Consider the following 15,998-nt stretch of genomic DNA (forward strand, 5'->3'; position numbering starts at 1 on the left):
TGGACTTACTCTTGCCTCTCGGGTGGCTTTAAATTACTAGTAAGTGTTCAATTGATCGATCTTTGGGAGAGGGTCTGGAACTGGTGTGTTGACATATTTTCACCGGTGGGTACATTTGAGTGCATTCAGCATAAAATAAAGATAGCTTTGTCCAATGGTTTAGAAAGAGAGACAAGATTAAACTTGTGAACTTAAGAATTTCCATAGCAACAACGTACTGGCCTCTGGCTGCTTTACCACTCCATCCAGGATGAGCACAGACCATCTGCAGGTGCTTCTTCAGCCTGCCAAAGGGTGTTTGTGCCCAAAAGCTTGCTAAGGAGAATTTTTCCAACTATTTGAGTTGGTCTAATAAAAAATATCGGATTTACCCAAAGAACCTTGTCTGCCATAGCAACAAAATCCTTTCAGTTGGCTAATCTACTTTTTCAGAGCTCTCTAGGTATAGATTCATAGATGTTAGGGTCGGAAGGGACCTCAATAGATCATCGAGTCCGACCCCCTGCATAGGCAGGAAAGAGTGCTGGGTCTAGATGACCCCAGCTAGAAGCTTATCTAACCTCCTCTTGAAGACCCCCAGGGTAGGGGAGAGCACCACCTCCCTTGGGAGCCCCTTCCAGACCTTGGCCACTCGAACTGTGAAGTTCTTCCTAATGTCCAATCTAAATCTGCTCTCTGCTAGCTTGTGGCCATTGTTTCTTGTAACCTCCGGGGGCACCTTGGTGAATAAAACCTCACCAATTCCCTTCTGTGCCCCCATGATGAACTTATAGGCAGCCACAAGGTCGCCTCTCAACCTTCTCTTGCAGAGGCTGAAAAGGTCCAGGTTCTCTAGTCTCTCCTCATAGGGCTTGGTCTGCAAGCCCTTAACCATACAAGTGGCCCTTCTCTGGACTCTCTCCAGGTTATCCGCATCCCTCTTGAAGTGCGGTGCCCAGAATTGCACACAGTACTCCAACTGCAGTCTGACCAGCGCCCGATAGAGGGGAAGTATCACCTCCTTGGATCTGTTCGTCATGCATCTGCTGATGCACGATAAAGTGCCATTGGCTTTTCTGATGGCTTCGTAGGGGTGTCTCATTAAATTTGGTACCTTAAACACAGATGTTCACCAGTGTTTAGAATGTCATCCAAATCCTTTGCTACTTTAGAATAGGTTTACTGGATGCCTTTGCTAAGAATTGCCCCAGGACCAAAACAGAATTGATTTAAGACTAATCAGTTTTGTTTTTTGGGTTTTTATTTTACCTGAAGTGTAATTTTAATTTACTAGCTTTGCTTTTGTAATACCCTTCCATGATTGCTAGAGTCTCAAACTTTCATTGTTTTGACCAGGAAGGAAATAAGTGACTTCTTAAGAGTTTAAGCTCAATGTATAATTTGAAAGTAAAGAATTTTTTTTCTTTAAGCCATAGGGTGGGTCACTTGAAGTGGCAATTATGACTTGCTGAGATCTTTCAGCAGACCATGAGGACACGGACCGGAACGCCCCCCTCTTACCTTTGCTGATGCGAAATCTCATGATTGTATTGTGAGGCTGATCATCAGGGATCCTGGTTTTCCCTGATAAAAAAAAATGCCAAATTCTCTGCTAAAAAATCCCTGCTGCCTGCCCCCACTCCCCCTGCTGTGGGCTTGGGTGGGCTGGCTCCTTGCCACCGTATGTACTCCCGGGTGGGAGGGGGGGACCCATGCCTCCCATAGCTGTATACGGGGCAAGCGCAGGCTCCGGGCTCAAGCTCCCACCCTGCTTCTGTGCCCCATGGCCTCTGGAGCCCAGCAGGCATGACCCAGCGCAGCTGGGGACAGTGAGGCCATGTGGGGATCTGCTTGCCCCTCTTCCCCCGCCCCCACCCCGCTGCCCTGGCAACACGCCTCCTGTGCACGAGGCTGCAGTGAGGGCAGTAGCATGGAGCTGTGCCCCTCAAAGCAGCAGCAGGCACTGGAAGCGCATCGCCAGTGCAGCGGGGGAGGGAGTAGCAGCAAGGAAATCCTTGTGTGGCCCGCCCCACTGTCCCCAGCTGTGCCGGGTCATGCCCACTAGGCTCTGGAGGCCCCAGGGTAGGGAAGCAGGGCAGGAGCCTGCAGCCTGCGCCTGCCCCGGGTACAGATCTGGGGAGTATGGGTCCCTCCCTCCCACCCGGGAGTGTGCATGGCAGCGGGGAGCCGGCCCTCCCCCTCCCCCAGATGAGCCACCCATAGCCCCATCCTGCTCTCTGCTGGGGCCCTGCAGCTGAGCATTGCAGCCCTGGGCCCCAAGCCCAACCAGGCTGGGCAGCAACCTCAGCCCTGCCCAGCTCCCTCTCCCCACCACTTACCTACTGGAGCTGTTCTGCAGGCTGCCTGGGGCCATGTGCATGTCCATGCATGTGGCACCCCCTGTCTCTCCGCCTTCTTCCTGCTCCCTCCCAGCTCCCTGCAGGCTGGAACTCTGCCAGCCTGCAGGGAGCTTATTGCAAAATGGCAAAATTCATGGGGTTCTCTTGTAAAGCGAGAAATCTGCGTTTGCCTCTGGTAAAAGATAAAATCCACGGTTTACTCTGTTTTTCCGTGGGAAACAGAAAACCCAGATCCTTGCTTATCCTATTTTATGATGTTTCTTAAAGCTTCAAGCTCTTGGAATCATTCTAATATTATAAAAGCCTAAGTCTGTCTGTTTGTCCGTAATGCTTTGTTTGCACTATGATTGGCTGATGGAAACGGCCAATCAGAGTGTTCCAAGCATGGGGGAACACAGCTATGATTCCGAAGCCGTGCCAAGGACCGGACAGGGGGTGTGCGGGCAAGAGGCAAAACAGCGGCAGCATGGGGTATTAGGTGGCAGCACTTCATCCCAGCCCCCCTTCCCCTCCCCCCTGTCATTCTTGATGGGCAATTGGTTAGTGTTATTCATAAGAATCTCAGCTTTCTTTTAGTACAGGGGTCAGCCGCCTATGGCCCATGGGCTAGATCCAGCCCATGGAGCCATTTAATTCAGTTCATGGCCATGGGGCTTTGGTGGGCACTTATTCTGTGCTGCCATGGGAGCTTTTCTTGTGCCACCACTGGGAGAAGTGGTGTTGGGTGCTTTCCCTAGGTTGCCAAAGAAAGAAGTGAAGGCTGCCAGGTCCTACTGCCTATCTGTCTGCCTGCCTCTAGCCTGAGCTGGAACATGAGCCTAAAAAGGCTACCAATCACTGCTTTAGTGAGTTTCTACCTCTCTTGGTCTCAGAAAATACAAACCCAGGCTCAAACCTGGATTAGTTGTTATATTTGACATAATTATCTTGTGATTTTGATTAACGTGATTCTCGGGATTGGCAATACTTGATGTTTGCACAGCCAATTTTCAGCTTTTGTCTAGTTCCTATTTCCTGTGAGCTTTCTGACATCTCTGGGAAAGGAGTCCTGCTGTGTAAAGGATTGGCTAGTAAAGGTGTGTGCAAGAGAGCACAGTGAGTTGGAAGAATAAGATGAGGGATATTCTTGATGATAGTAGTCTACAACTTTTCAGAGCTACAGGTCAGAACAACCCAGCTTCGGTCTTGAGGCAAGCCAGCATTCTGCTGCAGCTGTGGCCACCACTGCCATGGTGGGAGCAGAGACTCTTCCAGACCATGCTTATCCCTGCCCCCATGCTGCATGTGAATAGCTTCTTGCCAACCAGACCTGGAAGAGATCCTTGCTGCTTAGCCTTGGCATGTGCACAGGCCAAGCCTCTCACCAACGTGCCACCAAATCCAGTGAACCTCAGGGCTGTATGTTGCTGATCCCTACTCTATGCCACCTCTCCGTAAATCAGGTTGAGGCATCTTGAAGCTGGGTTCTGATTCATTGCTGCTGTCTAATGCTGTTTAATTTTCTTTTTTGTCAGGATATATTTAGATAATGTGGCTCAGCTGCATGTCAGTAATTTAAAACATTACAGGAAGATTTAAGAGTCACTGTGGTGAATTAGTGGATGGTGGATGGACCCTGGCTTAATATAAAGCGGTTTTGTTACGTGAAGCTGGAGTTATATTTCACTGTCCTAAACAGCTGTGTATAGCAGCCATCTGGCAACCAAATCAAAATTTTCTGTGTTATCACACAACATTACCTTTTGGAAATGTAAGCAATGTATTTCTTCCTATAGAAAATCAGTGTGGGAAAAACTTATTTTGGAAAAGGCAACCTATATATGTAGGGGCACTTGGGAGGGAAAAAGTTATCCTCAACAGATATAAAAATTAATCGGTGTCTTTGTTTTGACAACTACTTTCTTTTGCCTTTTAATTAAATCCTATAAATCTCCTTCTTCTCCTCCTCATTATAAGCCAAACAGGCATTATTAGCTCCTCATGTTTCATTTCCAAATGACCCAAATTGTTCCATGTTGTGAGCAAGAAGTATTATGGTGTACAAGTTAATTTCCTTATGTTTCTCTGGCACTGTGAAGGTCCAACAGACTCCTCTGCCCCATTTTATTTTTCCTTGTGTTTTTTAGCACCAAATAGCATGTCCTTTTTGTTGTCCATTCAGGAAATGTGCCAGCCAAGGACTTTGACATATTATGGCATTTAAGAACTTCCCGTCTTCCTAAATTTGAGAAAATCAGGATAACATCTAAATCTGTGGATCCTTTTGAATATGTTTGCTTTTATAAAGTTATTCAGTTTTGCTTGCTTCTCTTTTTTTAAACTGGCAGCATCTCAGATGAGCCATGTCAAAGTGAGTTTGAATGCAGAGGGGGAAAAACATGCACACAAGCCCTGCATTGAGTGGTGTCCATCTTTTGTTTAAAAAGAAAGGGCAAATGGGGTTTTTAACATGGTGAACTTCGTCAGATCTTACTTTTCTGTGGCAAAATTACTTTTTTTAGATCTTTCAGAATGAAAACCACTTCTTATCTTAACTATAAAAATAGTTTCAGGTACTATTAAACTGTTGCTTAGGAGGAGCACACTTGCTCTTTGGTAGTCCACAAAACTCTGCACTGGTGCACAGTAAATTGAAACTGCAAAGGGGATTTGGGGAGGTAAATGTAACTACTCAAACTGAGTTTAACCAAGGAATCAAAGTTTTAGTACCATATACTCATTAAGAAATATCTTATGACTATTTCATAGGAAGTGGTAAAGATATTAGATTTTACAACTCATTCAAAATATGGGAACACCATAGTAATCTATCACCATGTTGATAGATTATAGTACCTACCTGTGGAATTAAATGGAATAATGCTACATACTGAATCTTCAGCATGATTTCTGTACCACCTCTCTTCCATCAACATAGTGGCAATATACCACTTTAGTTTGAGATTTGATATGATCATACCACATGGTGGTGCCTGAGGGTGGGGATCTGTGCTAACCCTTCTCTTCAAATGCCTTTCTCTTTAGAATACAGTTGAATCCCTGATGACTTCAAAAAATTATTACTTTGGTAGCCAAGAATTAGTCTTTTCACCTTTGTTTAATCCAGTTCACTGTGACTGCTATCTTAGACATGGACTTTGGCACATGCTTTGTCTACTGGTTTGATAACTTCACACAGGGAACACTACAGCTACCTGTAGAGAACACTGGAAGTCTCAGCTAGTGCAGAATGTCATGACAATTTAACATGTCCAACTCTAGGGAACACATAACAGCAGTTCCCCAGGGGCTTTCCTCTTGCACAGGTATTAAGCTTTTAAAGTTTTAATGTTGTTTGGGTCCTACTTACAGAGACTGCGTATCTTCCTGTTCACTGCTGCAACAATTGCAGTCAGGCTCTGGAATGAAAAGTTTAAAGGATTTGGGATAGGATATTGGAAATTGTTTTCCTTATTGGTTGAGCAAACCCTGAATTTAAAACAGTACTTTCTGAAATTGTTAGGGCTAACTTTATTTCCCTTCCTTAGTTAAGAGCTTCCATCTGAGTTTGAAAGAGGACAAGTTAGGTCAAACATAAAACCTAAAGTTAAACTCCTAAACCTTTACTTTAGGTATCTAAATAATCCTGGTTTTGGTGGGTGCTGGTAAGTACTTAGCAGTTTCCAAAATCAGGTCACTTATTCAGACACTTAAACATAATTTAAGGAGCTTAATTTAAGACAGGCTTTGGAAAAAAATGTTGTGTGAGCTTTATTTTGCTTTATATAACCTGACCATTTTAATAACTAACAATTGCATATTGTTATATAAATATTGCATCTTTATATTGCTCATCTGCTACTTGGCTTTTTCTGGAGAATGTTGAATATTTCCTTTACCTCAGAAACCATCTATCACAAAAGGCTGACATGGATGAAGAAATCCAACATCCTGTCAAATGTGTAAGTGCAGCCTTCAGATGTCTAAGGAAATGGGTGTTTGAAGATCTCAACATCAGATTCGAAACCCAGCTCAAGGTTTAACAAGCAGTCGTGATCCCTACCTTACTGTATAGAGCTGAGATGTGGACAGTGTACAGGAGACCCCTCAAGTTGCTGGAGAAATACCATCAATGCTGCCTGCAGAAGATCCTTCAAATCTAGTGGGAAGACAAATACACCAACATTGGCATCCTCTTAGCAAGCACCATGAGCATCGAGGCAATAATCATTCAACATCAACTTCGCTGGGATGGCCACAACGTCCAAATATCTGACTCCAGACTCCTGAAGCAAGTTTTATTCTCTTAGCTCAGTCAAGGCATAAGCTTACGAGGAGGACAGAGAAAATGCTTCAAGGATGTCCTCAAGGCCCACTTGAAAAAATGCACCATTTATGTCAACTCATAGGAGATTATCACCCAGGGGTATCCCAAATGCAAAGATCTCAGTACTTTGAAACCTCACAACGACAACAGGAGATGGAGAAACAGAAGCAGCAGAAACACCCATGTCATGAACCAATCCAAAAATCTAGAACCACCCATGCTGTATGGAAACACGTACCTGAGTTGCACTAGAACCTGTCGATCCTGAATTGGCCTTGTCAGCCACCTTTGGCCCCACAGATCAGGCAATCATGGAGGACAATCACCCTTGACTGCATGGGTTTCTCAATGATAATGACTTGGCTTTTTGTACACATGAAATTGTTTTGATTATCTAACTTTCAAACCTTTACACATGTCAGCATGACTAATCTGCTTCATATTTACTGGTCAGACACCTGATCAAAATACTGGAGCTTGCCAAGAACGCTATTGTGTTTGAAATTCTCTGGCTTACATCAAAAACATCAAGTTGCATCTACCACCCAGATGAGTCTATTGTTTCCTATTGAAATTGACTGTAATTTCCTAGGTGCTCTTCTCTGGCAGTTCTGTTCAATGTACATCTTTTTTAGGCCTTAAAAATTAAATGTTCTAAAAGAGCTTTTGCAGAAGAGAAGCTGGAAGTGAACTCCTGTTGCTTGAGTTTTGTGCTGGCTTCCTTTGAGTTTCTCTCTCTGCCTTTTTCCACTTGTTATAATGATCAGTGAAAATGCTGTAAGGGATTTAAAATGGTGTTCTGCACAGTTCTTGAGGTTACCTTGTGGAGTATATTCCTTGCCACTGGAAACAGTTTGACCCAAGATACTTACTAAATCATCTTCATCCCTGTCTTGTTAAAGCTTTATGTAAAACTGTCACCCTGCATCTTGTTTTGAGTACATGTTGTGTAACTTAATGATGGATTACAATGTGTGTATTTTCTGAAAGGTACAGCACAGCCAATGCGGAGTCTGATTACGATCGGGAGTCAGAGAAAGAAAATGAAGAGGGGGAAGATGAAGTGAGCTGTGAAACAGTGAGGACTGCACGGAAAGATTCCCTGGATCTAGTCAATGAGGATGAAACAGCTTTAATCCTGGATTCTACAGTGGAGGAGGAACTTGAGCAGCTCCTGCAGCAGGCTGACCAGTTGCATGCTGGGAATGAGCAAGAGAAGAGAGAAGGATTCCAGCTGCTGTTTAACAGTAAACTGGCGGTAAAGTTCAATTTTATTCCCCAGTAGAATTGTGTGTGTTCAACAAAATAACAAGGGCAAAACAAACTGGTTTTATTTATGAGTCGCTGTGTAAGACCCAGTTCACACTACAACTAGTGGGGAATCAGTGGCCTTGGTCATAAGGTTGTTTAGAAGTATAACAGAGCTGGTCTTCAAGATTAATGCCCCTCAACAATCAAATAAATGGCCTGACTCTTGACTTATTTATATGTATCTTGTCACATTCTATCTGTCATAAAGGTCTGTATTGGAACTGGTTCCCCTGACTTGGCATAAGTCTACTTTGCAACAGGAAGGTGCTGTTATTATAGTATGGATAACAATAGCGGCAGAGATGTGGAGCCTACACTGAAGACCTTTCTGCCACAACTCCATTAGGGACCCTAGGTTTTTGTTCAGGTACCTAGCCCACACTGAAGTCTATGCCATTGTGTCTTTATTCCTGCTGTTGAAGCTACTTGGGTATGTTTAGCTCTGCTCCTAGCAACAGGGAGGGCTTTTAGCTTTGGTGACAGGCTCCTGTCTCAATGCAGGGCTACAAACATTGTAGTTCTAGATCTGCAACTCCCCTCGCCAATGATGCAGAGAGCCTTTAGCTTTGCATGGGCCTAAGAACCCAGCTTCTTACTCTGCTTAGATCTGGAGTGGCTACTTCTGCTGTGATTGCTTTCAGTTGAATGGTAGTATTTAGGTAAGCATGGAATAGCTAACAAAGGAAATGATATCACTTGTTCTTTCTGTAGGCACCAGTGTGGAAAGGGAAAAAATGTTTGTCTGCTGTGTCCTCAACACTGAAACTGAAAGAGCAGAGATAGTTCAGAAGGAAGTAATTACACATTACTTTAATCCAGAGGTATTAAACATAAAGTCTGCAGATGAGATTTGGCCTGTGGAATCACTCCATCTGGCCCTCTCAGCTACCAATGAAGTACCAGAAGATAGGGGCATACTCAGTTCTGAGTGTGGCCTGCCATGAAATCCCAGGGCCTGTGGCCCTGCTCACTTGCCTGCCACTGAAGCCTGTGTAGCACAGCATTCACTTGCCCTGCAACTGCCTGCCTGTGGCTGCTACAGTGGTGACTGCCATCACTGCAATGGCTTTTGATGCTGCCCTATGCCCCAAACCAGATCTGACCCACAAGTAGCCCCAGGGACCAGTTCTGACTCAGGGTCTCAGTTGGGTTTGCCCCCCCCTCCTGCTTTTAATCAGTAGTATTTCTTAGAAAGGAGTCTCAAGAAAAAAATAGTGACAGACCCTGCCAGGAATGCATTCAATACGCTTGTAACTTCCTTTTTGAAAGTGTCTCACACTTTCTTTAAGATGTATTAGAACATATTAGCCAACATAAACCAACTTAAAGGGAAATTGTCAAGTGGGTTGGACTTCAGTTTAAACATTTTAGCATTTTTACTAGGGCTGTGTGAAGCTTTGGATACCAATTCGATTTAGAGGAGATTTGGCCCAATTTGGTGGCTGAATCTCCAAATCTGAATTAAATTGGGACCAATAAAAAGGTCCGAATCCAATTCAAAGCTCTCAAAATTGATTTGTAGTAAATCATCTCCAATATTTATGTTCTGCCTGCAGTATAAGGACCATAACAATTTCCTTTGGCGCCTAATCCGAGCTTACAGTGATCTGTATGATATCACAGAGGACGCAGATGAGAAAAAATCATACGCTTCTGATGGTAAGGAGAAGTGTATATGTATGGTAACATGTTTACTGGGGCTGACTTTTTGCACTTTAGGCTTATAAACTCTGCACTCTGAACATATAAACAATGAGTGTAAGGTCAAAAGTTCTCCCAAGCTTAGCAAGTAGCATGGTTAAGGAATGCCTTTTTCTTTAACCAGCCATGCCCAGACATCAAGTCTGACTGCCTTTCATTCCCCAGCCCAAATGACCAAGTGTACCCAGGGAAAGCCCACTGCATCACTCTAGAGTGGGGCTCAGATTCACACCTCTGGCTCCATATCTCGATACCTCCTTACCTGCTCTGCCACCAGACCCTTTGAAACCGTATGGGGGAGGGGTTTATTATCTTTAAACCTTTTTTCGTTAGGAATGGATTAACAATCTCTGTAATGATATGTTGGATTTAGTTGCCAGAAAGGTATTATGGGTAATTCCCATTACTACTTAGAGATATACAGGTTTGCTTTTAGTGTGTGGTGAAGCAAAGCTTACAGTAAAACCATGTATCTGCATTCAGTGTCTTTACCATCGAAATAAATGTTTCTGATGTAACTTGCTTAAAAAGGCTTACTTAGTGTACTAACACTTTAAGGTACATATAGAAAAAAAGTAAATGAGTTTTAAATGTTTATTTCCTCAGTGAAGTTTGATCAGTTTTGTTTTCCAATACTAATTCACTAATTCAAATGTTGTTTGTTTTGTGTTTTCAACACTGTAGATGGCTGTAAACAAAAACAGGACATTTAAATTAAGATTTCTATAACTGTTAGATATAAGAAATAATTTACAACTTAATTTAGTCTCATTTACCCAAGTGGTCCCTTTCAGAAAACTAAAGTAGTTATTTAATTTTCAGATTCTGAATTTATGTAGCTCATCCATAAAAGGGCTTGCAGCTAAAACATCTTAAGACCCCTAAGCACTTGGAACAGGTAGAGAAGGTGAGGATCATTTCTTAAACCTTCCTTGGAATGATCTTTAGAATGAAACTTTCACAGAACCCATTTAATTTGTGCTCCAAGAAAAGTTTTATCAGTCTTCTTCGTTCAAAACAGTTGTCAAGCATGCTGTGAAGCCATGCTGGTGATCCAAGATGTCAGCTATGGGTCCTAATTATATATAGAGGTTATTTATGTATAGTCTTGGATGCCCAGAGCATGAAACCATTTGCAAAATACTCTCAAAGCCAAGTGACTGATAAGTGTATAGTTGCTTTACACCTTCCTGTCATTGTAGAGACTAGTACTTTGGGAGATGGGAAGCACTGATTTATCAAGAGTGCAATTAACTGAGTTTCTTACATCGCTCTAAACACTTGCAGGGAAAGAAGAGGCAGAGGCAGCCCTACAGAAAGGGGATCAAAGTTCCGAGTGTCACCAGTGGTATGTAACTTTTTGTTTTCTGTTGTAAGAGAGAAAAGAGGAGGCTGTTGAAACTCCTCAGGAGTTGGGGTGTATAACAATCCTCACAGCAAATGTTGCCTGTTCTTATCTTAAATATATACTGAGTCATTGCTTTTCCTAGTAGACTCTTGGTTTCTTTTTTTTGTTAGTTGGTATGAATAAATAGTGCACTGACCAATGGTGCTGGTAACAGTTATTGAGAGAGAGATTTTTTTTCATTTGGATCATGCAAGCTAATTCAAAGTTTGGCTCTGAGAAGAGGTGGCCTGGAAGAGTTCTCGAGCAGAAGATGGCAGCTAATTATTTTTCTTTTTGTTCTGGGGAATACATATCAGGTAGTTGCAAATGTTCATCTAATAGTTTAATAATACAGATAGGTCTTTCAGAAATGGCCTTCTAGCAACAAGAATTTAGAATAGGGAATGTGGTATGTTTAGGATATTTTAGGTAGTCTGAATTTGGGGACTAGAACTGCTACTTTTAAAATAAGTTTTATTTTGAGTTAATATTTGCATATCTTAGTCATAACTCTAGGAAGTAGGTCTGGAGAGGACTCTATGAGGTCATCTAGTCCAGCCCCCTGCTTAAGGCAGGATCATCGCGCGCGCGTGTGTGTGTGTGTGTGTGTGTGCGCATGCGCACAAGAGCCTGGAGAGGTATCACCAAAGATATCTCCAGAAAATCCTCCATACCAAATAGGAAGATTGCCACACAAACACCAGCTTCCTTGCTGAAGCCAATGTTACTAATATTGAGTTGGTGATCCTCAAGCACCAGTTTTGCTGGAGTGAACATTGTGTGTGGATGCCTGACTCTCAACTCCCAAAACAAGTGCTCTGCTTCCAGCTTAGTAATGGCCTGAGATCTCACAATGGCCAAGGGAAACGCTACAAGGACACACTGAAGGCATAACTCAAGAAAATGCATGCTGACATCAGGAGTGGAAGAATCTACCTGCCAACCAACCCCAATAGCACCACAACCTCAGGCAAGTGGCAGCTCATTTCAAGGTAAAGTGTCTTGCCCTTGAAGCAGAGAAGAGACAATTAAGCAAGAAAAAGGAGAGAAACCCAGCCGGCAGCCTGCTCTCACCTGCGGAAAGACCTGCAACTTCTGCAGATGTATTTGTGGCTCAAGGATTGGACTCTTGAGTCACCTCAAGACCCATCAATGGGCCATGGTAGAGATCATTCTCGAGTTGAGGGTTTGCTGACAATGATGCATACATACACACCTATATGTATGTGAGGGATAAATGTGAAATGGAGAAAAGTTGGTGCTTGTACACAAGAAAGCTTTTTCTGGAATTCAGTCAAACTATTTTTTTTCCCTATAACAAGACATAAATAAGTGCTCAGCTGCTATGGTATTTGTGGCCATATGGTCCCACCTAACTGCAAAATTCTTGGTGTTGAAGAGAGCTCATCTCTATCTTTCGGTATTGAGAGACCTGGGAAAATTACTTGTCTATCCTAGGGCTGTGTGCTGGAAATGGAAGGTGATGAGAGGGTTAGGAATCTCATTTCATGCAACTGACTTGCAGATAGCCACACTACCCATGTTCAAAAACTTGATCTGGTGAGGCCCTTTTATTTTCTTTCTGTGCTGTTTCCTTTGGCCCCTTTCTAGCCCCTTACAAAGAAACTACTTGTGTCCTTGAAAGGCAAACTCCTAGCCAGCTGCACAGGCTGTGGGGATAGCAATTTACAAGTTAGATGATTATTAATGACCTGATGCTCTTTTTTTTTGTTCTCTTATTTTTCTGGGGTTAGTAGCTGTTGTTACTCTTGATTTCTTCTATGGATGTTCCATAGGCTTGTATAGTGCCAAGTAAAATGAAGACCGTTTTAAGAAAGGTTCATCACGCTGCATGTAGGGCTTCAGGAGAAAGCATCAGTATTTTTGAAACCTTGAAAACAAGGGGCTCTAGTCTCCTTGTTTTCTAGACTTCTACTAGCAGCCCCCAAAATAACTGTTAGAAACCTGAAAATGAAGGGAGCTAGTCTTGTTCAGGGCTGCCAATACAACCACACAACATCTCTGTGTGCTGAACTAGTTCTGTTTACGTTAAGTTCCACAAGTGTATAATTTACTTTGGTGCATGGTCTTCATTTATTTATTTGGTAGTCTTGAAGCTGTGCACTTAAGTTGAACACATTGTATGTAACTTTGTTCTTTTTGTGTAAATATTGTGATTATTTAAATTTTATAATAAAGGATTATAAGTGTTTTGTTATAAGAATTAAGTGTTTTGTTTTGTTTTTTTTTCCCCTCTTCCCCCTATATCCCTCAGTAGCTTCGGTGTCTGAATAGGTTCTTTTAGAAACTTTTGTAGAACTGAAAGGATAGCGTGTTCGGCTATGCTTAATGTTGCCTTAAGTAGGTAAACTTCAGATTGCTTCTACTGTGTTATACATGCTGGTTGTAGGGAGAAGGAAAAACGTCTGTCTGTTCTAGTGAACTGCTTGTTAAACTATGCTTGGCTCTTGAGCTTCTCAGTGCCACCAAGTGAGATTTTGAAAATGGAATACAGTACTAAAAGAGTTAATCTTCAATGTAAAGAGCTCTGGATTATGGTATACTAAAGGTGTTAACGTTCAATGTCAGGAGCTCTGGGTTCTTAAATCTCATTAAGAAAAAAGTAGTTTCTTCTGTTTTCTGAAGTCAGTATTTGCATTCTGAAGATCTGCTCAGATTACAGACTTGTGGGAAATACATTTTTGTGGGCTAAAAGTTGAGTTTAAGGCCTGGAAAACCCCCCCACATCAGATCAGTTAGTAACTAGTTGCTTCTGTTGCAAACATGTTTCCCTTGTTGATGCAAGGGAAGAATAATGAGGTAGACCAGTGTGACTTGATCTCTCTAGTGGAGTCAGGTGTTTGGCTCTCTCTGCATGTTTAATTTCTGGAATGTTGAACCACCAACTTGCCAATTAAAGTTTTAAACAGCTTTGACACTTGAGCTTTGGACATTTTACAGAGCAAGACTGCTTCTGAGCTGTACAATGATTGATTGGCTTTGTGATTCAGAGGCTTATTGTGTGCAAAAACAACTGATCCAACAATTTCTGATCAGCAAAGAATTTTGGAGCTGGAGTGAAATCTGATTATGCAATGATAATATGCGGGACCCTTCCACCGTTATGGTTATATGCTGTCCAAAGAGGCTGGTAGAGCTAGGTACACCTTTCCTGCATGCTTTCTAATAGACCATTGATAAGGACTTTCTGTAAAGATAAACTGTTTGTCATTGTTTTGTATTAGTGTGTTGCTTAATCACATCTCCAGTGTAGTATGCACTAGAAGGATGTATTTTCTAATCTGTGCCCACCTCTTCCATGAATGTCCTCAGTGGAAGGGTATTCAGGCTTAAATTGTCCCTGTAGACCTGTCTTTTTGCTGAGGAGGGGCAAGGCTGTTCATGTACATCTAGATCTTGCTATTACTTCTTGAGAACAGCTGCAGAAAGCCAAGAAGGCAGCCATGGAAAGGAAATAGCACAGCATGTGGGAGGCCTGGGATTTATTGGAAATGAATAACTAACCATCTTTATCATTCAAAGAAATAGCTGTTCTTTATCATGAATATAACAGGAAATTGTTCCCTTCTCAGCACTGTCTGGGTCATGACAGTTGCAGGCTTTTTCTGGTTCCAGCCTCTGTTCATACTAATTGTCCCCTTGAGAAACAGCTTACCCGTTACCAAGTGCAACTCAGGAGGGTTTGAATTATGGGGGAGCTCAGAGAGGCTGAGCCCCTCTGCTCCCCCCTCCCTCCCCCCATAAGAGATGACAGCCCCCCCTCCGGCCTACCCCGCACCTCAGGCGGCAGCAGGGGCAGCAGCAGCTTCTTCCAGCTTCTGGCTAATGCTACCACAGACCCCACCAAGAGTCAGAATGTAATTCAAACTCTCTAACTCAGTACGTGAAAATCAAAAAATTGGGTGTCATGTGACATAATAACAAAGGACATTGTTAAGCATTTTTCCATCTTCTTCAGTTTGTTGTCCATGCATTATCTTGGATGTAGTGATTTTTTACTATGCTCCTTTACCTCTGTTTGTTTGCTTCACCATGCATTCCTGTCTGAGGTGCATATTATCTAGCCTTTACCCTCTTTATTGACCCTTGGGTGTGGATGATAAGTCAGCAAGGTAAAAATATTGTTCTAGTGCAGTGTAGTGCTGCTAGCACTTTACCGTGGTAGTGTTTGTCTATAGGCATGTATATTCTACCTATGATCTAGAAACAGGTGTGAGTGAGGTTACTGCTTTTTCTGTATTTATCTCTGGTACTTACAGTGGAGTTACTTAACTTTTTTTTAATCAGCATGGAACATAATCCCATGAGGGCCAGTTGAAAAATGCTGAACGGGAAAGTGATCTTAACCACAGTTTTGGATGATGCCTTTGTGGTTGGATGGTTTGGAAGGCTTTGACAGCCTGAGTATGATAGAACCTGGATCATTTGTATCCGTTTAATGCGCAGTTAGCTCTTGAATGATCCACTTCATCCCTTTAAAGTAATACCTGTAGCACTTCAGTATTTCCTATGCAACTGCTTGCTGTGGCTGCAATATCTCCCTATCTCCCCACTTCTACCCTGGTAGTTCACAAACCCTCACCTTCCTGGGGTGAGGGTATGTAGGGGGGGAGGGGGGTTGGTGCTGCTAAGCGACTGAATCCTGTGAAGAATCCAGGTTCTGTTGTTTTCTCAAGAATGTTTTGGGACAAGATTGTGTAAGAATCCATTTGCTCTGGCCTGGGCTGGTACCAAACATGAAGAGGAGCCCTTCCATGGATCCCTGGGATCCTTTTCACATGAGATTAGTACAAAGCTGCTATTTTATAACTGTTTGCTCATGGATCCTAGTAGATCTTAAGAAAGGTCATTTCACATGGTAGAAACAAGTGGTTTTGATCACAGTGCTGAATAGACTAAAGGAGGGGTCATCAACTTTTTAGAAGCAGTAGGA

At 42.7% G+C, this 15,998-nt stretch overlaps 1 protein-coding gene across 1 annotated transcript in view; it reads left to right on the plus strand.

Moving 5' to 3' along the window:
- The window catches only part of RMDN3 (regulator of microtubule dynamics 3), a 75,519-nt gene that overhangs the window by 18,627 nt on the left and 40,894 nt on the right, over window positions 1–15,998 (plus strand). Inside the window, exons 4-6 of the mRNA XM_006261322.4 lie at window positions 7,636–7,903; window positions 9,513–9,615; window positions 10,945–11,005. Coding sequence (XP_006261384.1) covers window positions 7,636–7,903; window positions 9,513–9,615; window positions 10,945–11,005 — 432 coding nt within the window. The remainder of the gene's footprint in view (window positions 1–7,635; window positions 7,904–9,512; window positions 9,616–10,944; window positions 11,006–15,998) is intronic.

Source organism: Alligator mississippiensis, chromosome 2, assembly GCF_030867095.1.
Source record: "Alligator mississippiensis isolate rAllMis1 chromosome 2, rAllMis1, whole genome shotgun sequence".
NCBI classification, from domain to species: domain Eukaryota; kingdom Metazoa; phylum Chordata; order Crocodylia; family Alligatoridae; genus Alligator; species Alligator mississippiensis.